General features: G+C 42.6%; 2 protein-coding genes across 2 annotated transcripts in view; both read right to left on the bottom strand.

The window, feature by feature from the left end:
• Window positions 1-1,925: 1,925 nt before the first annotated feature.
• On the bottom strand, window positions 1,926-12,816 carry snx1b (sorting nexin 1b; the record flags this gene model as incomplete). Its single annotated transcript, XM_080532538.1, has 15 exons — window positions 1,926-3,148; window positions 3,265-3,336; window positions 3,444-3,524; window positions 3,745-3,888; window positions 4,166-4,371; window positions 5,095-5,188; window positions 5,955-6,068; window positions 7,123-7,198; window positions 7,703-7,781; window positions 8,444-8,585; window positions 8,727-8,770; window positions 9,195-9,261; window positions 10,779-10,912; window positions 11,461-11,641; window positions 12,700-12,816. The coding sequence occupies 15 exons, from the start codon at window positions 12,814-12,816 to the stop codon at window positions 3,098-3,100; spliced, it is 1,602 nt and encodes a 533-aa protein (XP_080388664.1). The 3' UTR covers window positions 1,926-3,097.
• A 6,519-nt stretch (window positions 12,817-19,335) lies between these two features.
• The window catches only part of neo1a (neogenin 1a), a gene marked incomplete at both ends in the record, with an annotated part of 183,924 nt that continues 178,234 nt past the window's right edge, over window positions 19,336-25,025 (bottom strand). The window contains 6 exons of the mRNA XM_080531889.1: window positions 19,336-19,485; window positions 20,540-20,673; window positions 20,881-21,144; window positions 22,204-22,377; window positions 23,995-24,087; window positions 24,515-24,750. Coding sequence (XP_080388015.1) covers window positions 19,336-19,485; window positions 20,540-20,673; window positions 20,881-21,144; window positions 22,204-22,377; window positions 23,995-24,087; window positions 24,515-24,750 — 1,051 coding nt within the window. The remainder of the gene's footprint in view (window positions 19,486-20,539; window positions 20,674-20,880; window positions 21,145-22,203; window positions 22,378-23,994; window positions 24,088-24,514; window positions 24,751-25,025) is intronic.

The raw sequence follows: 25,025 nt of genomic DNA, 5'->3' as shown, positions 1-25,025 counted from the left end.
CTAGCTAGTTGAACATCTCTCACAGAGACAAGCCTAGCTAGTTGAACATCTCTCACAGGACAAGCCAAAGCTAGTTGAACATCTCTCACAGGACAAGCCTGGCTAGTTGAACATCTCTCACAGGACAAGCCTAGCTAGTTGAACATCTCTCACAGGACAAGCCTAGCTAGTTGAACATCTCTCACAGGACAAGCCAAAGCTAGTTGGACATCTCTCACAGGACAAGCCAAAGCTAGTTGAACATCTCTCACAGGACAAGCCAAAGCTAGTTGGACATCTCTCACAGGACAAGCCAAAGCTAGTTGAACATCTCTCACAGGACAAGCCAAAGCTAGTTGAACATCTCTCACAGGACAAGCCTAGCTAGTTGAACATCTCTCACAGGACAAGCCAAAGCTAGTTGAACATCTCTCACAGGACAAGCCTAGCTAGTTGGAACATCTCTCACAGGACAAGCCTGGCTAGTTGAACATCTCTCACAGGACAAGCCAAAGCTAGTTGAACATCTCTCACAGGACAAGCCAAAGCTAGTTGAACATCTCTCACAGGACAAGCCTGGCTAGTTGAACACCTCTCACAGGACAAGCCAAAAGCTAGTTGTACATCTCTCACAGGACCAAGCCAAAGCTAGTTGAACATCTCTCACAGGACAAGCCTGGCTAGTTGAACATCTCTCACAGGACAAGCCTGGCTAGTTGAACATCTCTCACAGGACAAGCCTGGCTAGTTGAACATCTCTCACAGGACCAAGCCAAAGCTAGTTGTACATCTCTCACAGGACCAAGCCAAAGCTTAACAATGATATCCAGAGGATTGTCAGCTAGCTTAGTTAGCTAGCAAAAAAGCGATGATTGAAGTATTATCTTGCAAAACAATGGGATGAAATGATATTTCCGTTTGATGATGACACTCCCTCTATATCTAACACAATGTGGCTAAGTAGCTAGCTTATCTTAATTAGCTGTATGTTGGTTGACAGCCACAACATTTGTCCAGACAAGGCAGACAGCAGCTGTCTGTCTCTGATGGAGCCCAGGGATGGAACGAGGAAATGAGAAGGAACATGTAGCCCGGTCAGCTAGCTTAGAAACATGTAGCCTAGTCAGCTAGCTTAGCAACCAACAAGACATGTAGCCTAGTCAGCTAGCTTAGCAACCAACAAGACATGTAGCCTAGTCAGCTAGCTTAGCAACCAACAAGACAAAAACAGCAAACACGACTTACTTCAGATGTGATAATAGCTTAACTGACTCTCTCACGACGTCTCGAACCGTGTAAATTCACCCAGGTGAACCCGTAGCAGTGAGTTTCGACGTGTCACAGAGTTTCAGTAATGATATTAATGTGTGTTGTTGTTTGATGCCAAGCAGGAGCAGCAGGCTAACAACCCTTTCATTCTGTTTTTTTTTTTTCTCTTCTTGGGAGCTCGTGAAAGAGCGTAACGTCACCCGGAAACACCAGGCAAGCGGCAACACCCGCTCGTTAGAGAAACACTTCCGGGTCGATGTTGATAACAGGCACGAAGTTTGATTTAGATAGATATAGATAGATAGATAGACTTTATTTGTCATTGTTACAGTACAGGTACCAAACAACGAAATTTAGGAGGGGAGGCTCCCCTGGTGTTTAAGAAAGGAAAAAGAAAGATTTTGAGTCATACTTAATAATGACTTAGACTTAATGGTCTCTGGGACACTATCAGGAAGTTTTTGGAGTCCAAAAACAAAACACATCATTTTTCTGTAGAAGATTTTTTTTTCTTCTGTTTTCTTGTTTGTCAGTGTTGTATTGTGCCCCCCCGCCCCCCCTTAGCCTATCCATATAATAATGTTGTTTAGTGGATAACTAAGAAAAAAAAAGATATACACACATTTATGAATATTACTTATTCAATCATCTTTATTCTTTACATCTACAGCACTTGAAAGAGTTGTCCGAAATAATGGAAGTGGTTACAAAAATAAAGCACATATTGAGGAAATATGACAAGACAGACATATATACATACATGTTGGATAAGAAAAGTAAAGGACATTATGGACATTAATCACTAGGCTGTTTGTTTGTCATCATTACAACAGTAATATCATGTAAGTTGTAAAATTGGGTGGAAACTGTTGCTGTGCATCGGATTCAAGTACTGTATATGTTCAGATATACAATCTGTCTTTTAAAAAAACAACACTTGATGACAGAGTAGTTCATAGGGCAACATACACAAGCTCAGTTCCAATAACTTGTTGGACATACAACAGATCACAATGTATCAGAAAACCATCAGGACCAAATAGGCCTAATGGGATTAATGAGGACGCAAACATGACTGAAGCGCGCGCACGCACAGACAACGCAATTAATATTCCAAACCCAGGGATCATTTCAACATCTGATCATTGTAAACTTGCACCCCGTGTTTCCATTATCTTGTGCAGCTATAGGTCCAGCAATATACATTTACTGTAGTAACTGTACGAGTTGAGGCCTATCGTAAGCACTAATACTGATAGTTTCAATGAGCTATAATGAGTTGTCGTTCATAACATTTGCAACATCTCGGAAATCTCCTATTGAGTGTATCAAAAAAGTATTCAATGAGCTCTAGGTAGTAAACATTTACGAAGGGGTCAGGTCAACAACACTGGAATGACTCATGTACTGTACTACTGTAAACAATACACAATGGTACTCTAGGGCAGTATTGTACCTCGAAATGTTAACACTTCATTCATACTGTTTACATGTGAGAAAGAGCTGGCCAATAACAGAGCTAAGATATCTCAATGATTCCAGTGAGATATTTATATACAAAAGCTATCATGCCAAAATCCATCTCTTTTGAGATCTGTATTACCGCAAGCAAAGAAGCTAAATGAGGAAGTATGAAAACTAAAAGTGCTGATGCAGATCGTATTGAAGAGTTGTAAAAGAGCTGAAAGAAAAAATCCTTATTACAAAAAAAATATGGATGGAATGTCGTTTTTTCTCAATTTTCTCCTCCTCTGCTCTGTCAACAATTGTCTTGTTGGTACATAGTCAGGAGGTAAAAGTGGTCCAAAAAAGGCAGTGGGGGTCTTGTCCTATCCGTCTTCACTCGTCATCAAGCAATCGCCTTCGCTTCGGGCAGGAATGCTTCCCAGAACTTTATAAGCTAGAACAAACAGAAAGAGGGACATTTCTGAGCTTATAAACATCTGAAACAAAGAGACATAACTGGCAATACGTTTGTTTGAAAAAACACATTTCAATGGAGAATAGATAGATTACCCGTTGCTGAGACGAAAGAAGCGACTCCAAGTATTTCACTATCTGGCTTTTGAAGTCCTTGGACTTCTCTTTCTGTTGATAAGGAAGATGTAATAACTGTCATGTACTGTATCAAAGCCCCAACAGAACTTCTAGGGCAGCGCGAGGTTGCTCAAATGAAAAAGACAATCCCTACGTACCTCAAACCGGAGTACTTCCTTGCGAAGAGTAACACAGATTCTGTCAAAATCCCTCTCGTACTGAGTCACCTTCGCCTCCCACTGTGGATATTATGTGAGGAGAATAATAATAATAATTTTAAAAATGTGTTGCACAGATACAGAATTAAAAACAGAGCAGAGAATACACTCAATAGGTACCCATATTAAAGAGGTCCAATTGACTACTTGTGGGGTATCCAAAAGCATGGATGAGATTTAAAATTAAAATCTGAATGAACGGTCCCTTTAAGTACCCATTACAATAGTATGTCTCTGGTACCTCGAAGATCTCCTCTTTAGCCTGCTGTAGTTTGTCAGGCTTGTTTGCCCACAGGAGCTTGGCCTCTGCTTCCCTCTTCTTCTGCAGTGTACTCTGCGCTTCCTGCCAGCATTGCCAAGCCTTAATGCGCTGGTCAAAGCAGCCCTTTGGACAGCAAGACAATGACAATCAAGTCCTGAATTAGCCGAACACAATGGGTTTCGGTCCTAAACGAGTGCCTCTAATTAGCTACACAGCAAGGGAGCATCAATTTACATCAGAGCGAAAAGAGTTCGGTTCAGTTAGCATGCTTGTTAACATCACAGGCGACATTTAAGTGCTTTAGACTGAGTACTCGCCTGTAACACAAGCCACTGCCCAGCAAAGAAATGGAACAATCCAGCGTAAGCAAAGCAACCACGTGCAACACCTGTGTGCATACCTTGACAGCCCCTAGCAGGCGGATGTAGTCTGAGAGCAGCTCAGAGAAGATGAAGAAGTCGCTGCTGGCCTGCTCCTGGTGTAACTGCTCCATCTTGTCCTCCACCTCGGCCAGCTGGGACAGGGCTCTTGACAGAGCTGTGTTGTCCTCAGAGTTCCCCAGCATGGCCATGCTCTTGGCAAACACTGCTGTGTTCCCGCACAGTTCTGACAATGAAAATGAATGAGTGAATTGTTTAATGACCACACGACCGAGGTCGGTGGAATTTGTTGTCGGTACAGATGGAAAAGCTCAATACAGCAGTGTCAAATACATCAAACATACACACGACTATCACAATGGACAATGTACTCACATAACCACAAGACAAAATCATAGTCAATATTTACAACTTAACCGTCCAGAGGGCAACAGTTGAAACAGGTGGTGAGCAGGGTGGGAGGGGTCAGAGATGATTTTATTTGCTCTATTTGTAGTGCGTTTGAGATATAACGATTCAACTGATGGGAGACAAGGAGACAACGGAAGCACCGCTCACACATCTCACCATCATCATTTCCAAATCAGAGGTAAATGTATGAGTGGTGTTGCATCAGCTCCAGGTTAAGCTACCTCAGTCAGGGTAAACATATTGATCGTTCCAAATACAGTAGGCACAGGTCCTTAAGAGTTACTGGATGTGCAGGCGTTTGTTTCAACTGCAGCCCAGCACTTACACACTCAATTTATGTAGCCTATTCATTGTCCAAACTAGTAACCATGCGCCCCGGGCCGATGTAAAAGTTGGATGGGGGGCGCATTATAAATAAAATTAACATAACCATGATAGGTGATTATTTGGAGGAAACTAATTGAGGAACAAAAGCAAGTAAGTGTGTGTGTGTGTGTGTGTGTGTGTGTGTGTGTGTGTGTGTGTGTGTGTGTCTTACCCTTCCTGTGGTTAACCAGTGAGTCCACCACTGCATGTAGCTTCCTGAGCTGCTGCTCCTCAGTCTCCACCTCCTGGAACTTATCCTCAAACCACTGCAACAGAGAGAAGGGCCTTAAGAGAAGGTTTTGGAAATACATTCATATAAATTCTATATCCCTTTGAATGACAACAAGGAGACTATTTGATGATGACATTTTCTGGGTCATTTGTATCTCCTTGTAGCCTAGTTAATGCGGCTATCTGTATGCGACACGGTCCGGTGAAAAGGTCTGCATGTCGGCAATTCTCAAGTCGCACAAATGACCAAAAAGCGTCTTTAATAAAATGATTGTTTTGTTGTTGTTGCATATTACGTGTCAAGTGCTTGAAGTGTTGAAGTGCCCACTCGATATAACAAACAACTGTTATAGGATCACTAAATACTTATAATTTGTGAATTGGATTGACTGTATCGTCTGCCGTAGGCTACTGGGTAAGTGATACATGGCTTGTAAACAAACGTTTAGGTTTTAGGACGTGTTCAAAAGCAAGGACTGTGTGATTATCTAATTCTGTGTAGTTAACTATTTTTAGCATGTTGATGTTCTATCAGCATGTTGTGATTTGCCGAACATGCAGTTAGATGTTCATTACGATGTTCCTGTTTAGCTGTTTTGATTCAGAGCGAGTTTCTCTGGTATTTGGTTTGAGGTGGACCAACATTCAAATAAGCATATCTTCTTCAGCTATTTTGATGTACGACATCATTTGAAAGCTTACAATCTGCACTATCATAAACTGAAAAATTACTGTGCCCTACTTGAGGACTTTTTCACCAGACCCTGTCACATATACCGTATATAAAGTGGTTTTCCTTACAGAGTCTGACTCGTTCATCTTGATGGTCATCTTGCTGACAGCATCTGACGCTCTGTTGATCATTTTCAGGAAGCCAGCTCCACTCAGCGCTTGTGTGCTCACTGCCCTGGGTAGCTGACACACACACACACACACACACACACACACACACACACACACACACACACACACACACACACACACACACACACACACACACACACACACACACACACACACACACACACACACACACACACACACACACACACACACACACACACACACACACACACACACACACACACACCACACACACACACACACACACACACACACACACACACACACACACACACACACACACACACACACACACACACACACACACACACACACACACACACCCACCCACATACACAGTGCTTAACATGCCCTATTGTGAAAGTTTCCTGGCCCCCTGGTTGAATTTAGTAACCAAAATAAAAAGTAGAAGAATACATTGGACACACACACACACACACACACACACACACACACACACACACACACACACACACACACACACACACACACACACACACACACACACACACACACACACACACACACACACACACACACACACACACACACACACACACACACACACACACACACACACACACACACACACACACACACACACACACACACACACACACACACACACACACACACACAGTAAATTCACATTTGCAACAAGGGTGCTTAAATAACACAATTAAATCTTGGTAATAACCAGAATAGGTAATGGTATTTGAGCAATTACATTTTGATGAGAACCAATAATTATTCATGGCATTTAAGCAATACAATGAGTTCATTTCAGTCCACTCCATTCAATACCCCAAGGAGAGGGAAATGGAAAATGTTGCTCAACAGAACAGTAGTAATATTAAAGTAATATATAAAGTATAACAACATAATGTACGTACATCCATTACTATTGTATATGCAATAGTAAAATAACATAATGTATTATATAAAGTGCAGCATATGAGCTACTCATCATTCAGATAACAACCACATAATTACTTAATACCCAAGAGGACAATTCAATCTGATTTGCACTTGAAAGCGAATAAGTGAACAGCGTTGGTTACAGAGTTGAGTGCAGCGGTTCCAACAACCTTTTCACTGAGCCTACCTCATCTCTCTCCAGGAACTCTCGAACGTTAGGGTCTTGTAGCAGGTACGGGTGAGCGACGACTCTCTGGAGGTACCTAGAAAAGCACACAGCTTGAAATAATAATAATAATAATAATAATAATAATAATAATAATAATACATTAGACTTATATAGCGCTTTTCTAGACACTCAAAGACGCTTTACAAACTGAAAAGATCGAGTAGTAAAATAAAAAGAAACCAAAAAAAGAGATAAAAGAAAGTATTAGGGGTTTAATACATTTTTCTAAGTGTCTTTGTAGGACAATCTACTCTGTATACTGCAATTACACCTAGATTTCGGGCGGAGAAGCGGTGAACAATGATGAAATGAGCTGGACTAGAGGGAAGAAACAATGGAGTGGAGTGTCCAAAAAACAATGTCATTCAGACAACAATGAATTTTGAAAAATTTACGGAATTTCCCATTTCATAAAAAAATAAAAAATAAAAAAAAGGAATATGGCATAAAAATACTGAAAACTGGTACCATCTGTTGCACTGCTGTACATGAAGAACATAACTGTGATAACGCAGGCAGATGCTGCTTCAGGCCTTACCTCTCTAGAGCCGCTCTCCTCCTCTCTACAAACTCAGCAGAGGAAGAGTCTTCCTTCCCCACCTTCATCTTGGTCATTCCTGTTGACGACAGACAGACATGACTGTGAGTGGACAAACACACAGATGATGATCCTGCAGAGATCCAGTCAACTGTCGCTTGAATCATCGATGACCACAATCCTGTGTGACACAAACATCAGAAGAGGCACAGTGCAATGACATTCAGAGAAACTAGTGGCACAGACTTCTGTGAATGGACCTATCGCTAAGCCACGCGCTCTTTGAAAACTCGGACAAACAAACAACGCTTCACTGACAGTGACTGACTGACCGTGACTGAATGACATTCAATGACTTACAATGGCGGGAGTTGTCAAATTTCTGATTTCTGATTTACTACAGCAAGTAATAGACATGTTTTTTAAAGATGACAAGAATATTTTGTCTAGAAGCTTTTCACCATCTGATATTAGCGAGTTGTTTGTCCGAGTTTTCTGCCTGTCGTGACTTTTGCTGTGATAAGATTGGACACTTTTCTATTTTGGGGCGTGGCTTAGCGATAGGTCCATTGAGAATCTATACTGACAAGAATATGTATGGGACAGTTCCCGAGACACAAATTGAGCCAAGTCCTGGAATAAATTGCACTTTGAATGTATTTAAAACCTAAGTGCAGGCTTGATACGTGCTGGGAAACCATTATGTTTAGAATAATAGCATAATGAGTGGATCCTCCTGACCTACAAGGCTCTTCTCGGGTGGCGGTGGGATGACACAGCCGTTCAGACTCTGCTTCATAGACAGCTTCTCATAGAGACCCAGGAAGTCGCTGAACCTCCTCCTCACTGAGAACACTCTGCTCCTGAACATGGGGAGTGAAGTCTAGTGGCAAAGAGAGGGGAGTTAAGAGAGGGAGGAGGAGGGAGAGAGAGATTGATTGATTGTAAAAGTTGTGTTTGTTGATTATTTTAATTGTACGTACAGATAATAGGAGCAGATTTTACAATGAGAGCAGCAACATACCCGAGTGGACACTTTATAGGCCATGTACGCATTCATACCGTCCCCTAAGAGAAGAGATCAAACCATGCCATGTTACAGAGGTTTTAGATTAGATTAGATTAGATTAGATTCACTTTATTGTCATTACATAGTACAGGACAATGGAACGAAATGATTGTGCGTCTAACCAGAAGTGCAACAATTAGCAATTATATTGCAGTGATAAGTAACAGTATTTACAGCAACCTATACAGTAAAGTGCAAATGGTAGCGTGATGTGCAATGTCATACCATGTCATACAATGGTGACTGTATGTACAGTATATGTGCAGTGGTTATATATAAATTGAGATTATATACAATGTGCAACTGTACAGGCTATGATACATATGATACATATATGATAAATATGGCTGTGGGCTATATAGGTGGGAATCTTCAGTGTGTAACCAACCACAGAAAATGTATCTATAAGAGTGTGAAACTTACCAACTTTCTCTGGGTTGGTGACAGCGATATCCACGTCAAAGCTGTCCTGACTGTCATCCTCCTCCAACTGCAGAAGACCAGAATGAGTTGATCGATAATCATACTATGAATCTGATATGAAATATCCGATCTCTCAGACCATCTAACGACACACATTTAAAATTTGTTGTATCCGATATGCTGAGGTAGCATTCTAAAATTACAGTGCATTCATCCGAATTTGACTGCTATGGATTCGATGTCGTCGTTGCTCAGAAATATGATGACCTGAGGACAGTATATTACAGGATGATAAACTAATGCTTCCTGCACTTTTACAATGTTTTAGGATCTATAGGGCACCCAGAGGTCTCCAACAAACCACCAATATTAACTGGTTTGCTGTTACAATGTTGTTGCTAACAAGTTACCAGGGTTACCAATCTGCTTGGGGGTTACCACAGTCAATTGTTGCTGTTGCTAACAAGTTACAGTTATCATTAAGGGTGTACACACTTGCCATGTGAGTTCTGATGACACCTCATATGGATGTTTCATTTTTTTTTTTTTTTGATTTGTTTTTCAGATTTTATCCCTTTTTCACCCAATTTGGTAGCCAATTTAACCCAACTTAGCATCCAATTATCCCCTGCCTATTGCATTGGATCCGCCGCCCGACCCCGTGGCCGGCAGTCCCAGAGGAGGGCGCCAGGCAGACTAGGCTGACTGGCTCCTCGAGCCCAGTACCGTTATTCCGGCACCCCAGGGGGCGGTGTTGCGCGACGGATCCTAGTCCAGAAATACTCCTATACCCCCCCTCGGAAGCGGCCGGCCAATATGCCGCTTCCCGTGTGCCTCGGCCATATCTGGATCTGGCGAGCCGGGATACGAACCCCGGCCCCGGTGGGCAGCATGCACTAGCGGCCAGTGCGTAGACCGCTACACCACCGCGGGGCAGATGGATGTTTCATTTACATAGATTAGATACGAAAGACATCCGACCTAGACCACATCTAAATGCGACCTATACCTGATCTCAAAATATCAGATTTGTGGGATCTTGTTCCATCTACACTGTGCATTAATATGCAACCTATATCGGATATGTAAATACATCTGATATCTATATATACTGTATATATGTTCCATGTGAAAGCAGTGTAAACGGGGCCTTTAATACCATCATAAGTGTTTTTAATAGATGTTCTGCTATGGCTAAATGCAGGCCCCATAGGAAATCAACTGAGTCCAGATGCTCCTTCAACGTGGAATGTACTTCAGAAAAAAGTTTAAACTTAGCATGTTCATTCCACTCTCTGACTTTAAACTGTGTGTTACAGAGACTTTGAATCCATACATGCAAATGTGCTGCTTAGGTTATCTTTTATAGCCTGTATCTGCTCACTGTTTCTGTTGCTTGTTTGTTTGTTGTTATTTTATGTTGTATATTGTATGTTTTTATACTGTATGTTGTGTCTTTTTTAATTAAGTGCTGCTTTTCTTGGCCAGGGCTCATTTGAAAAAGAGGCTACTGTCTCAATATGACTACCCTGGTTAAATAAAGGATTAATAAAATAAAAAAACATTGGTAAGTGTGTCCGTTACCTGCTCCATGGACCTGGGTAGTGTAGTTAATGTGCTGGGGGTGGAGGAGGCGGCAGGCCCTGCTGCAGAGGCACAGGGGAGGTCCTTCCTGTCTGGGTGACTGGGGTTCTCCATCGACAGCTCCACAGAGGCCTCTGGCGGACGGAGAGAGTCAAACGTTTGTGGAAAACATACCAATGAACGTACCAAAGATCAACCCTGGAGTCAGACACTGAGGTAGTGGTGTGAAAAAACTAATATGCAAACCTGACATTGGCTATATGATCCTAGAGCTTTTTGAATGAGTCAGGAAGAACACGCACATAGAACACACATTCACACCAGTGGAATTCATTAAATGATAGTATGAGAGTGACACTGGATTAGATTAGATTAGATTCAACTTTATTGTCCAGTACTAGCCAATGAAATGCCGTTTAGCAAAACATGATATTGTAGACAAAATAGGATATCGACAGTTATGAAGTAATACAGTAATATAGTACATAGGCTACGTACAGTTATGAAGTGAAAATTAATGTATGGCAAGTACAATAGGTAGGAGGAATATACAATAGATGTATAACAGTAAGCCATGTACAGTATGGTGTATACTGATGTATAAATTAGTGACCAACATAAAAAATGGGGTACCTACAAATATGTGCAAAAAAAATAAAGAAATAAACAAAAACCCCACTACCTGCAAAGAGATCATTCTCGTCATCCTCAGAGTGAACACCGTTGGCCGCAGGGTTGGACGCTGTGCTGCCAGGGTTGTGAACAGCAGCGCTAGTTTCCTCTTCACTGAAGAGACTGGGAGGCTCCTCACGGTGGGAAGAGTCGGGCTGAAAGGGGTCGGTCCTCATTCCTACTGGGTTGCTCTGCAGGTGAACATAGGAGAGAAGTTGGGGCTCTTAGGTGGCGTAGTGGATTAAGCGCTGACCATGTACCGCAGGGTTCCCGGTTCGATTCCAGCCGCGGACATATCCTGCATGTCATCCCTTCTCTCTCTCTCTCTCACCCATCCTTCCTGTCATAATCTCTACTATATCTGTCATTAAAAAGAAAAATATGTGTGGGACTGTCCCACTTAAAAAAAACAAAACATAGGAGAGAAGTTGTAGTAATCAACCACAATAAGGACCGGTAGTCTTGCGAGGCCAGACAAATGTCTTCTACCACTACAGCTCTCAACTTACAACAAACAGAGGAAATCAACATGAACATCGTTTGGTTCAGATCGTTCCCTTTCTTTCAGGTGGTCATGCATGCATGGCAGATATAATAATGAGTTGTGAGTATGGCGTATGTTTAACTGGATTGGACAACTGGACTGACACTGTTGCAATTTTAATTTGTGCACACGCACAAACTTCTCTTCTCCTCTCCTCCTTGCTTGCTTTGGGTGGAAAGGGCGTGTCCATATCTGAACTTCAAGATAATGCAATGGGTAATGGTAATGTCAGGCACATGATACTGAGCAGCTCTCGGATGGATCAAAGCCAAGGAGAGTAGACGAGGCTACGCCCGGTCCTAATGGGATAACAGCCCAGATGATCAGTGTCTGAATGAACAGAACATCACGCCAGTCATTAGGCTGTCTCTCGCCCTGTGTTCCCCATCAGGAGACCAGCACACATACAGTACATGCAAGGGTTTGGGTTGGGAGTATGCACTTGCAAATGAGTACAGTATGCAGGAATGCGACCCAACATCAACACACAGTTGCATGGCTTACATATCTGTATGGTTCAACCTCGTTGAACAACGAGGTTGAACCATACAGATATGTAAGCCATGCAACATTGCAGTTTTATTGTCGGGTTTTATTATCGGGTGACGGTACCGGTAGCTAACGGGTTAGCGAGCTCATCATCAGAAATGCTGCACAGAAACGAAACCCCCAAGACCGTTTCAGTTGTATCTATTGAGTACTTACGTTGCCCATGAAGATGTCTCGCCCGTCATCACTGTCCGCATCTCCCATTTCGGAGAGAGGGTCTTGATCCTCTGATCCGAGGAAAGGAGGGGGGTTCCTCTCTGTGTTGGCCGCCATGTCTGTTTTGACAGCTACTAACTACGTAAGCGGAAGACCCCAAATTAGGCCTGGCCAGAATTATATATTTAAATATATATCATATATACCACTCTGGGTTGATTAGAGCGACACCTGCTGGTAGAAAAGTGTTACCGCCTCCGCCTGTGGCGACATGATTTACCTTGACAGTCGCAGGCAAGTGGAGGTGCAGCAAGCATGTTCGCATTACATTGTGAATGGATGTCCACTATTTTCCTGAAGTGGAGATATAGGATGATGATGCAAATAATACCACAACAATGAGCTCTGTATTAATTTCCATGTATATACAGTACAGGCCAAAAGTTTGGACACACCTTCTCATTCAATGTGTTTCCTTTATTTTCATGACTATTTACATTGTAGATTCTCACCGAAGGCATCAAAACTATGAATGAACACATGTGGAATGATGTACTTAACAAAAAAGTGTGAAATAACTCTGAATATGTCTTATATTTTAGATTCCTCAAAGTAGCCACCCTTTGCTTTTGTTGTTGTTAATAAAATAAAAACGTGTTGTTGTTAATAAAATATATAATAATAATATGATAATGATATATATATATATAATAACATATTATTATTAACACATATTATATTTAATATTATTATAATATATTTTATTAACAACAAAAAAGCAAAGGGTGGCTACTTTGAGGAATCTAAAATATAAGACATATTTAGAGTTATTTCACACTTTATTGTTAAATACATAATTCCTATATGTTCATTCATAGTTTTGATGCCTTCAGTGAGAATCTACAATGTAAATAGTCATGAAAATAAAGGAAACACATTGAATGAGAAGGTGTGTCCAAACTTTTGGCCTGTAATGTATGTCCACTATTTTCCTGAAGTGGAGAAATAGGATGATGATGCAAATAATACCACAACAATTAGCTCTGTATTAATTTCCATGCATACACATCCCATGGCTTCATCTGTAGGCTAAGGATTTTTGCAAATAAAGCAGTGTAGCTGCAATTGCAACCCGACTGCATACAGAAAGACACACCACCTATTGCTGGATATAAACCTCCTTGTTTCTGGTGTCTGGAAAGTTGAAATGAAGTAAAAACACGTCACCAGAAGAGATTTGATCAGTTTTCCCTGTGGCAGTGGTGGCCAGCTAATGCAAGAGAATTTTAATAAACAGTCGTATGCAAGCATGTCTGTCATTCTCATTTTATGCACCAAAATTGTGGAATGCACTGCCAGTTTACATTAGGGATGCAACCTCAGCAAATATGTCCAAGTCAAGGCTAAAAACTCATCTTTTTAATATTGCCTTTAAATTAAAAAAAATAATTAAATTATGATTATATAATGATTGGAGCACTTTTGAGCTGCAACGTTTGCAGGAAAAGAGCTATACAAATAAACATTATTATTATTATTATTACTCAAAGCTTGCTGTAGCTGGCTCACAGTCTGTGTTCCGTGAGCTAATAACCATTAACCAACCACTTTCAATATGAATAGCCTACGTCCGGTTTCGTTTTCGTCACTTCAAAATAAAAGTTAATAGAATATACAATAATTATATGAGTTTGAGTCCAACAGAGAATATTTATGTCAAAATTAAGTGTGTGTGCAACCAGACCGGGAAGCAGGCGGGTGCAGGTGCAGCTAGTGTTCTTGTGTAACATCTTAACCACACTGATTGAAAAGTCAAAGGATATTCAAAGTAATTCGTACTTGGGCCTGAATGTGCAGTATCTAAATATTTACAAAGTCTATTAACCTGTGGCAGTGGCGTGTCCAGACCTTTTTCACTGGGGTGGCCCAGGTGGGGCACCTTGTTATGCATGGGTGGCACAATTTTGAGAATTTAACACTTAATTCCCTGCATTCTGGTGAATTTGTACACACCATTTTGTGCTTTTTATTACCATTTCTGTCTCCACTCCCCATTGTATACTTTAATTGGGCTACTAAGGTCATGTTCTTACATGAAAATCTGAATCATGACCCAGAGCAAGCGGATGAGTTTGCAACATTGTTGCATAATTATTTTTGATTTGCGTTCTCACAGCCCTTCATGGAAACAAAGTAACATAGGCAATTGAAGCAACAGACGTGGTAGTTGATTGGTCAGGAAAATAGAAAACTGCCCGTTCGTCCCGCTCTTATCCAGATCAACACGCATGCGCTGTTGTTTTCCTATGGACAGCCTCGATGCGTCGTTTCTAACCGGAGCGAAACCACCGTTTTCAAGCGCAGGAGCATGTGTTGGTTGTTTGCTCCGGGAGTGACTTCGAATGTGCGTTCTCACAGCTCCAAACAACGCAGAGCAAAGCGAATTTTATCCTAAACTCTGATTCCAAGTGAAGCAAATGTTCTAGAATAAATGAGATCGGATGATGAGAGACCAGAGTAGCCTACTACAAAATATAATGTTACAGCTAAAACGTTTTAACCACTAGCACAACACCGTAGCCTATATGTAGCTATGCAAAAGTCTAACGTTATTAATGGTACTCACATTTCTTCAGGAGCGCCAAGACCAGCACAGCTCACCGCTGATCAAAAATGTGTTCTGTTCGAAAAGTTCGTCTCGTGGCGCGAAGTGGCCTCTGCTCTGAGTGACTAGGCAGATAGCCAATCAATCAGGGTGGCACCTAGGGTGGCCAATCAGATTTCAGGGGTGGCATGAGCCACCCCTGGCCCCCCCCTGGACACGCCCCTGACCTGTGGTACCTGAAGTAGTCCCGTGTAGCCCATACCTCCAAATTGTGTTCTCATGCCTCTTGCAACATTGAAGAAAATAGAAGATGACCTGAAGGACAAACTGAATTCATTTATTTTGGAGCTCTGCCCAAGCAAGGTTGTTAATTGGTTTAATGTGTTGCGACTTCCTGGGTTTCCCAATGAGGTTAAATACCTGAAATAATGTTTATACCTGTGAGCCCTGTCTGGCAGATTCTGAATGGATTCCATTTTCTCAATGGATTTGAAGACATCGGAAGTGGGTCATCTCATGAGCAATCATTCATGACTGTATCTTTGGTAAGATCAGACATTAACATGTCTGAATGTGTACAGATTTCTATATATAATTCCAAAAACCATAAATTAAAGACCCCCATCCAGTCAAGATTGATAATTTTTAAGATGAAAATCCATGTTTTCAGTTTCCGTAGGTTGTCAAAATACAAGAACTATACAATAACAATTTGGGGTGGAATAGGAGCAAGATGGAGCAATTTTGTTCAGAAAAAATTAATATTTTGACCAATAGTTAAAAAATCCTTTAAAACTGACATGTACTTTATGATGCATACTGTAGCAAGCATGACGTCATCTAGGATTCTAGGTGATAACAGGTCACACCTCTGCTCAAATAGTCTGTAGTGTTGTGAGTCATGTCAGAGCAGAGGGTTGACCCTCAAGGAATATCTCACTGGTCAGAGGGCAGGGAAACATAAGGTGGCAGACTTGTGTTCTGCCATCTCTGCCATCAACAGAGCCCACGCACCAATCACATTCAACAGAGCCCACGCACCAATCACATTCAACAGAGCCCACGCACCAATCACATTCAACAGAGCCCACGCACCAATCACATTCAACAGTGTCATCTTTTCCTCCCTTCTCTGAAATGTTTTTGGTTTGGATTTTGATTTTTAACTTGGATTTTTTCTGGTCTGTTGCGTCTCCCTTTTCTCTGGTCTCTAGCAGTGGTACCACTCTTTACTACTACATAATATCCTGAGATTTAAAACAAATAAAAATGCACCTTTATGGATTTGGAGGCCATAATTTCATTGTTAACGTGTAAAGTACCCGTTTTACCCCCACCCCACCCTCAACTCACTGTTTAGGCACCACTTTGGGTTTCTTGTCTAGAAATGTCTGACCACCTAAATTGCAATGTGAAAAGTATAGTGAAAGCAATGTCTTTCTTACATTTGCACATCTGATTAATCAGTAGATTAATTCACTAATAGGAAAACATTTATCAACACATTTCACAATAATTAGCTGTAAGTGACCAAAAAAGGCCTGCCCCCCTGCACACGCACACACACACACACACACACACACACACCACACGCACACACACACGCACACACTGACGTATTCCGAGACAAAACAGACAAGTAGAAACATGAACTTTGTTAGTATTCATAATAGTTTGTACCGGTATACACAATGTATAGGAGCACCAATAAAAAAAATCTCATATTTTTTCATGTTTTCGTCTATTTTTTTTTAAAAAGCCACAGAATATTCTACAGAAAGCAAAAGAGATCTCTGTACAGAAACAAGCAACAACAGAATTCCTCCACAGCCGCAGCACATTGAAACCCAGCTGCTCCGTTCCTTATCATCTCAGAAGCAAATGAACATAGAAAAACAAGACCAGCTGCCTGCTGCTAACCTATGACACTACTTTACACAAACATAGCATTATATTTAAAACACAAGATATGTAAGAAATGTATGTTTTCAAAAATTGTGAAAAAGTGCAATACAGGTTTAACTGTCTACAACTTGATAGGTTATTCCCAATGGGTAGCATCCTGTCTTTTTTTCTGCTTCGCGCAACTTTTTTTTAATAGCATGTTCCTTTTGTATCCATAAGTAAAATCTCTTACAGTTATATTGACATTCAGGAGGATGTACAGTATGAGAAACATGATATTCACAAAAGTAGAGCAATTAACTATGATTGCAATGACAAATTTCTTTGGGTAAGAGGGTAGATGAAAAACTAGTTTCTTACATGAACATATTTTAATTTTTTCCTTTTTACATTGGAATTGTGTACAGAACAAGTTTCTTTTTCTTCATACAAAACAAACTACATGTTAAAATGAAATAATAAAAAAATCAGAATCCGGGAGTCCCATTCAAAAGGCAGACATTTTTGCACGTAACATTTAAAGAGAGCCTGGTTGTTGTGTTTTGTTTTGAAGATAACAGCAAAAACTTGTCCGTTACTTAACCTGGTTTAACAGGACAAGAGAGAGAGAGAGGGGGAGGGGGGAGAGGGATAAAGAGAGAAAGAAAGAGAGGGAGGACAAAAACATACCTCTTAAACCAAATATTGGCTCTTGAAAAAACAAGACACACATTTCATCATAGCACTTTTCATACAATATATCACAATTCCGTTGCAATCGATCGACTGTGTGTGATGTGAGGGTTTGGGGGTCAGGCAACCCAAGTCCAGCCGCCTAAACATGGGCTTCATGTCCGACAGATGTTCCTACATCATCACCACCCTCACACCCGAAACAGGGGCCAAACCGGTTTGTAAGCAGTGACACATGTCACATGTGAGGTGTCACAGTCTAACTGGAAAACATCCCTGGAGGTTTTGAGTCATTTCCAAAAGTCGATGTATGGACACGTTCATAAGGCTTTTTAAACGGAGCTCCCACAAAAACAAAAAAAACAAAGACTTAACATTTCAATGTACAATGGGCAACACAACGGCAGAGAAGAATGCAAGAATCCATTCAAATGTAAAAGGTACTGTAGTAACACACAAGGCATCTCCCCAGTCCATATGGAAAGTAAGGTTTGAGAGTCGATCTGTCGATCTCTCATCCCCCAATAAAATGAAACGATGGGAAACAAAAAAAGAATGAGGCAGTTTCTTTTTTTAAAAACACATGTACATATCTATACGGATATGCATATAAAAAATAATACATAAAACATATTTGAAAATAATAAAAGACATGGCACACTATATGACACAGAGGAAGGGGGGGTAAAAAGAGACATCACTGGATCAAAAATGATAGCTATAAAATGACCGCTTGAATGGAAATAAAGGGGGACTGATGTCCAATGTTCACTTCACTGAAACGGGCCAATAGATATACAAAAATGCACAAAGAAATGGCACGAATCAAACAAACACTGTGTGTAGATTGTGCCTCACGAGCACCAACACCGGCATATTTTTGACATTTTTCCTTGAAATCTGCAAAACGTACGGTGTCCTGTCCTGTCCTGTCCTGTCGGAACGGTCTTCATGGCAACCAAAGGATGAACGCAAACCTTTTTTCTTTTTCTTTCTTTCTTTCTTTCTTTTTTTTTTTTGCTGAGAAAAATTCACAATCTTCCGGTTGAAAGCGACCAATGTTAGTTTATATCGTCTCTGAGAATGTTTCTTCATAAAAAGGTGAAGCGTCTCGTTTTTAAAATGGCCATCTCCTTCCTGAGACTGAGCAAAGGTGAGCCAAAAGTTTAAAGTTTCAGTCTGGATTGTTTTCGTTTATCTGGTTGAGGGGGTGTGAGATCCGTAGTAGCCACGTAGCCTCTAGCTCTGCTAGCCGTCTGCTGAGTCGCGGCAGTGTATGAGGGTTTGTTTTCTAGTCTGTATGTACTGTGTGTGTATGTGTGTGTCTATGTGTATGTCTGCCTGTGTGTGTGTGAGTGTGTGTGTGTGTTCAGACTGTGGTGATGGATGTGTGTGTGTGTGTGTGCTCAAGTTGTGGTGATTGATTGATATTGTGTGTGTGTGTGTGTGTGTGTTCAGGTTGTGGTAATGGCGTTCAGGTCCTTCATCAGGCCCTCTAGATGGGCCATCTCCTCAGTCAGCTCGTCAGGCTCATAGCTCTGGGGGAGAGGAACAGGGTTACTGCGGAGGGCGGGGGAGGGGCAGTGGGGGAGGGAGGCAAGCACCTGGGGGAGGAGAGAGGACGGTCAGTTTGGTTTTGGGGGGGATGTTTTAGTCATGAGGGGTAGGTTTGGTAGGGTGGGGGTGGGGTGGGGTTGGTCAATGGGACTGTAGCATGGGAATACGAACACACAAAGCCAAACCAAATTAAATATACATTCAACATTCAAGCAATGTCAACATTGTCAGTAGTCAACCGAGGGTTAAGGTATTGAGAGAGGGAGCGATGGGTTGATGCAATGGTAATAAAATAATAAAATCATTCCAATGGGGTTTAGGGGGTTAAGTTAATTGAAATGAAAATGCAATAATAATATCGTGTTCACAAGCAGCCAGACAATAACAACACGGAACAGTGAAAGAGGGAGAAGCAACGAGTTGCAAAGAATAAAGAGAGAAAGGAGACAAAAATCGAGTTAAATCAATATCAAACATTTATGATCGTGTCCAAATGTGTGGAAAAATAAATCACATGATCGGTGAATACGTTCACTAACTCAATGTGCTTTGTCTGTCTTGTGAGATATTATTAATAGCACCATTTAACGCTAAGGTATACAAACAAGATGTCAGGGAAAAAAGGTTATGGAATGTGAAGGATCAGGCACGAAGCCTCGTACAGAACGATGACGAGGCCGTATTCCCACAGAGATAACCATCAAATGCCAGAAAAACATTATCCTGGTATTTTCTTTTGGTCTGACTCCTGTTTACACAGGCCTTGATACAAGGTTCCCACACCTTCTGAAACATCAAATTCAAGCACCTTTCAAGGACTTTCAAGACTCAGTTCCCTCAAATTCAAGGACCCAACACGGCATAGTTTGAGACAGAACATGAATATATATATTTTTTTTAGAGAGAGAGAGAGGGGAATTCAAGCACTTTCAATGACCCATATCAATATTTTCAAAAACTTGATTTATTTTTCTGAAATTCACAAACATTCAAGGATTTCAAGGACCCGTGGGAACCCTGTATATAGCGTGATTGACCCAGGTCACCCTCCTCTTCTCTGTGGGAATACGGCTCCTGTGTGTGGAGGCGTTCAGTACTCACGCTGTCTACGTCCTCCAGCATCTTGCTGGTCTCGGGGTGGTCGGGGGCGTTGGGGACGTTGACGGGCATGGGGATGCGCGTCCTGCCCAGCGTGCCGATGGAGGCCGTCTTGTGGTGCTGGGAGGAGGCGGACCCTGAGAACACACACACACACACACACACACACACACACATCCAGTAAAACCTCCATCGCCTCACTGGCGAAACTTGTATCTGGGTGCCTTATGTCTACCTATGACACATCAAGTCACTCAGGGTGTGTGTGTGTGTGCGTGTGTATGCGCAAGGGTGTGTGTGCGTCTGTGTGTGTTTGTGCGTGTGTATGTGCGCGTGCGTCTCACCTGGCTGGGTGAGCAGAGGGGTGCTGGGCAGAGCGGGGGACTCGAAGGTGGGGTTGATGATGGCCGGTTGGGCCGCCACGGCGAAGCTCTTGAGGGGGTGTGCGGGGCGGACGTGGGCCGTGGGGGGGTTGCTGCCGTAGCTGGGCTCCTCGTCCGTGGCCGTGGAGCCGTGGTAGCTACCCTCGGGCTCAGAGAGGTCCGGGGGGCAGGAGGGCTGGGCCGAGGCTGGGAGGGGCTCCACGCTGGGGGTGTTCCTCACCGACTCTGGAGTTGGAAGGGGTGGGAGGGGGGGTTGGTTTTTTGAGGTTTTCTACGTGGAAACAGGACACCCTGTTCTCACGACTAGAGATATGTAACAACGTATAGTATAGTAGATTTGGTGGAATATCCGCCATATTGCTCATTATATGTGACAGCATCTGGTGAAACCGGGAACGGGAAGTCGCCAACCAATCAAAATGTTCAGACTTTTATTCAGGAAGAAATTAAAATAAATGTCAACATTGTTAAAAATCAATGACACCTGGTTAGCGTAGAGTAGTGGGGATTACTCACCGAATCCATTGCATTGCAATGCTTTGTCTTGACTAGCGAGTGTGTCATTGATTTTTAACAACGTTGACATTTATTTAAAATGTTCTGAATAAAAGTCTGAACATTTTGATTGGTTGGCGACTTGTTCCCGGTTTCACCAGGTGCTGTCACATGCGCCTCTTTAGCTGTTCCATGTCTCTCCATGGGCAAGTCAACAAGGGAGAAATACTTGGATATTGGGAACAATTGGAGCAATTGGTTAGTCTTCCTGAATAGGGTTCAGAGAAAATGTTGTTAATATGGACATTATGGTATTAGCATGAAGTGAATATTGACAAAATCTAAGAATATGAGCGTGTGGACCTGACAGGGCAGCGATGCTGTTGAAATAAGAAAATATTGACCTCAAGTTGACCCCTGACACACTGCAGGGGAGGCTGGCGGAGGTAGAAAGAGATCATTGTAATGAATGGAATATGGAATGTGGAATGTAGTCACCATTCCATTCCATTCCATTCCATTCCATTCCATGCGTGTTGGATCCCATTAAAGCATGCCATTAAAGTATTTACCCCGATTGGTGGGCCAGCCAATTAGTCATTTCACCAATTCCGGATTGCAGGTTTCAAGAAATCCACCCATATTTTAGTTTTTCTTCTACACAGATGAATAAATGAACAACAGAATGCATTTGAGCGGGCCACACAGAACAGAAAGACACATTGTCTTGGGTTGGGTGTTGCCCTGGTTGTAGTCCCTCTGCTGTCCAGCGGGTGGCAGCAGTCTCACCTGTGGAGTCCACCCTGTCTAGATGGGAGATGGGGGTGGCGCAGACATGGGGGCGCGGGTGGTGGCCACTGGTCTGGTGGTGGAGGTAGCTGCGCGTTGGCGATGCAAGGCTGCCCGTGTGATAATGGTGGTGATGGTTATCGAGGGAGTGGATGGGATGAGCGCTAATCACAGCTGTGAATGGACACACACACACACACACACGCACACACACACGTTTAACCAGCTGCACCAAAAGCAGGGGGGGTGAGAGCAGTGCTGTTCAGATACACTCGACAAAGACACAAACATGCATGAGAAAACAGATGCTCGCTCACACACACACACACACACACACACACACACACACACACACACACACACAATCAATCAATATCACACACACACACACACACACAATCAATCAATCAATATCACACACACACACACACACACACACACACACACACACACACACACACACACACACACACACACACAGTCTCCTCAGAGCTACAGAGGTGGTCTGGTACACTGAACAGTGTGAGGGGACATTTGAACTCACAGCATGGTTTGCCAGCTATGGTAAAATGTGACATTAAAATGTGACATTAAAATGTGACATTAGCACATTGAAATGGGAGGGTGACAGCAGGGCAGATGAGAACACAGAGCAGATCTGGTAGAATAACACTGTTCACTGAGCTGCTTTACTAGGGTTGCAGAATTCCCCTACGTTTGGGGAAAATTGTCCCGAACCTACTAGTCTAGTAGAAGAAATAGATTCCCATGTACCCGAATGACATTATTCTGTAAGCTGTTTTTTTTAAAGACCCTAATGGTGTCTAGTTAAGATGTCTATGTTAGGTTGTCTGGTTCAGGAGCCATTCGCGTGGACGTCAATTCAAGATGGCCGCCAAACGGACCCCATGGGACATTAGTTGACCTTGGCAACATGAAGAAATCTTAACTAGACACCATTAGGGTTTTAAAAAACAGGTTACAGAATAATGTCATTCAGGTACATGGGAATCTATTTCTCCCACTAGACTCTACAGGCATTTTGAAACCCTACGCTTTTCCATCGACTGTGGCGCATCGTCAGGGTGCATTGTACAATGAAACCAGTGCCGATACATTTTTTATATGAGTGATGAACTATTATTTTTATATGAGTGAGGAACTGTTATTTCATATTAGTTTTTTATATGAAGTGATGATGAACTATACGACAGTCTGTGTTGCAAGTAGCTTTTCCATTGAGTCTGTCTCGCTAACACTCCGTGTGTACAGTACACACACACACACACACACACACACACACACACACACGCACTCACACACGCACACGCACACACACGCACACACACACACACACACACACACACACACACACACAAGCACACACACACAGTAACAGAGTTAGAAATGCACTCATGGAATGTTATGTGACTTTCACCAAAGTAAGTTGATGTTATCCTAATTTTGAGAAAGAGTGACCTCTGCTGGTGAAATGGTGCAACTGGTGCAACTTTTTACTATGAAAAATCGTGGTCATTACCTTGTCAGAGACTAGAAAGCACGTATTGTTTACAAAGATCTGTCAGTTACTGATATAACAATGTTAACGAGCTACACCACATATAAGATTCCATGGCGTAGGTGGTGGTGTTTCTACTTTAGGAGTGAGTCTACCATCTCAACTCAGTTACACACACGGACACGCGCGCACACACACGCGCTCGAACTCACGCTCTCTCTCATATTTCACATACATCTTTGACACGCACGCACGCTCGCACACACACTTACGCTGAGGGGGCTGCGAGTCGAAGGGCATCATCATTTTAGGCCTCATCCCCCGTCGCCCTGCCAATGTAGACATGCTGTCCTCTGATTCGTGGCCTGTGAGTTATGGTGGAAACCAGCCAATGAGAGAGAGACACTGTGTTGTCTTTGTGTTTCATCTGTGAGTGTTGACTGTTCAGCCTGGATTAGGAACGTTAGGAATGTGTGTGTGTGTGTGTGTGTGCCGATTATGAATCAAGTAGATCGTAAAGAAAACCCCAGCTAACTGTGACCTGTTTATACGAGAGGATGATAGTGATTTTAAGTCCTCGGGAGGTGTGTGATCTTGCAGCAGAGTCGTAACAGGAGAAGCCCCGAATAACAAGTGAAATGTGTGAGAAGCAAGACAGAAACAGACAGAAACACATTGGGTACGACAACCACATCAATGACTTGTGTTACTATGCGAGTGATGCAAAGAAAAGAAACAAACTACAAAGACAAAGAGATGAACGACTGAACGAGGTCAGATCCGCCCCCTCACCGCGGTAGGAGTTGCGTCTCTGCGTCATGGGGTCCAGGCTGGGCTCCACGGGGGTGATCTCCTGCGAGGTGCGGGGGATGGGCGTGTCCGTCATCACGGGGTTGGGCTCGGGGGACTTGTCCATGGGCTTGAGCTCCAGCCTCTCGTGGTGGATCCACAGGTCTGGAGGCTTCAGGTCCTTGGAGTTGCCCTTGTACTTGTGGGAGCCGTTGGAGGACTTGGAGGCTGCTCGCTTCCTGAAAAGGGGTGGGGGGGGGGTGGGGTGGGGGAGAGGATGAGGTGGTTAAAGGATGAGGTTGTTATAGGATGGTTACAGGTGGTTACAGGTTGTTAAAAAAAAAGTATGTCTCAAGATTTTTCTGTCTCGCCCGTAACCCGGCAACAGATCAGTGTGTGGACGGAGTCGCAGCTAGCTGTCGTAAGACAACGATGTATGGTGATGCCCCGTATGGTGTGTGTGTGTGTGTGTGTGTGTGTGTGTGTGTGTGTAGGTGTGTGTTCCAGGGGAGGG

The sequence above is a fragment of the Nansenia antarctica genome (assembly GCF_963989245.1).
Source record: "Nansenia antarctica genome assembly, chromosome: 5".
Classification (NCBI taxonomy): Eukaryota; Metazoa; Chordata; class Actinopteri; order Argentiniformes; family Microstomatidae; genus Nansenia; species Nansenia antarctica.
Note: the sequence above shows the minus strand (reverse complement) of the source record. Positions and strands in the feature narration are given on the sequence as shown.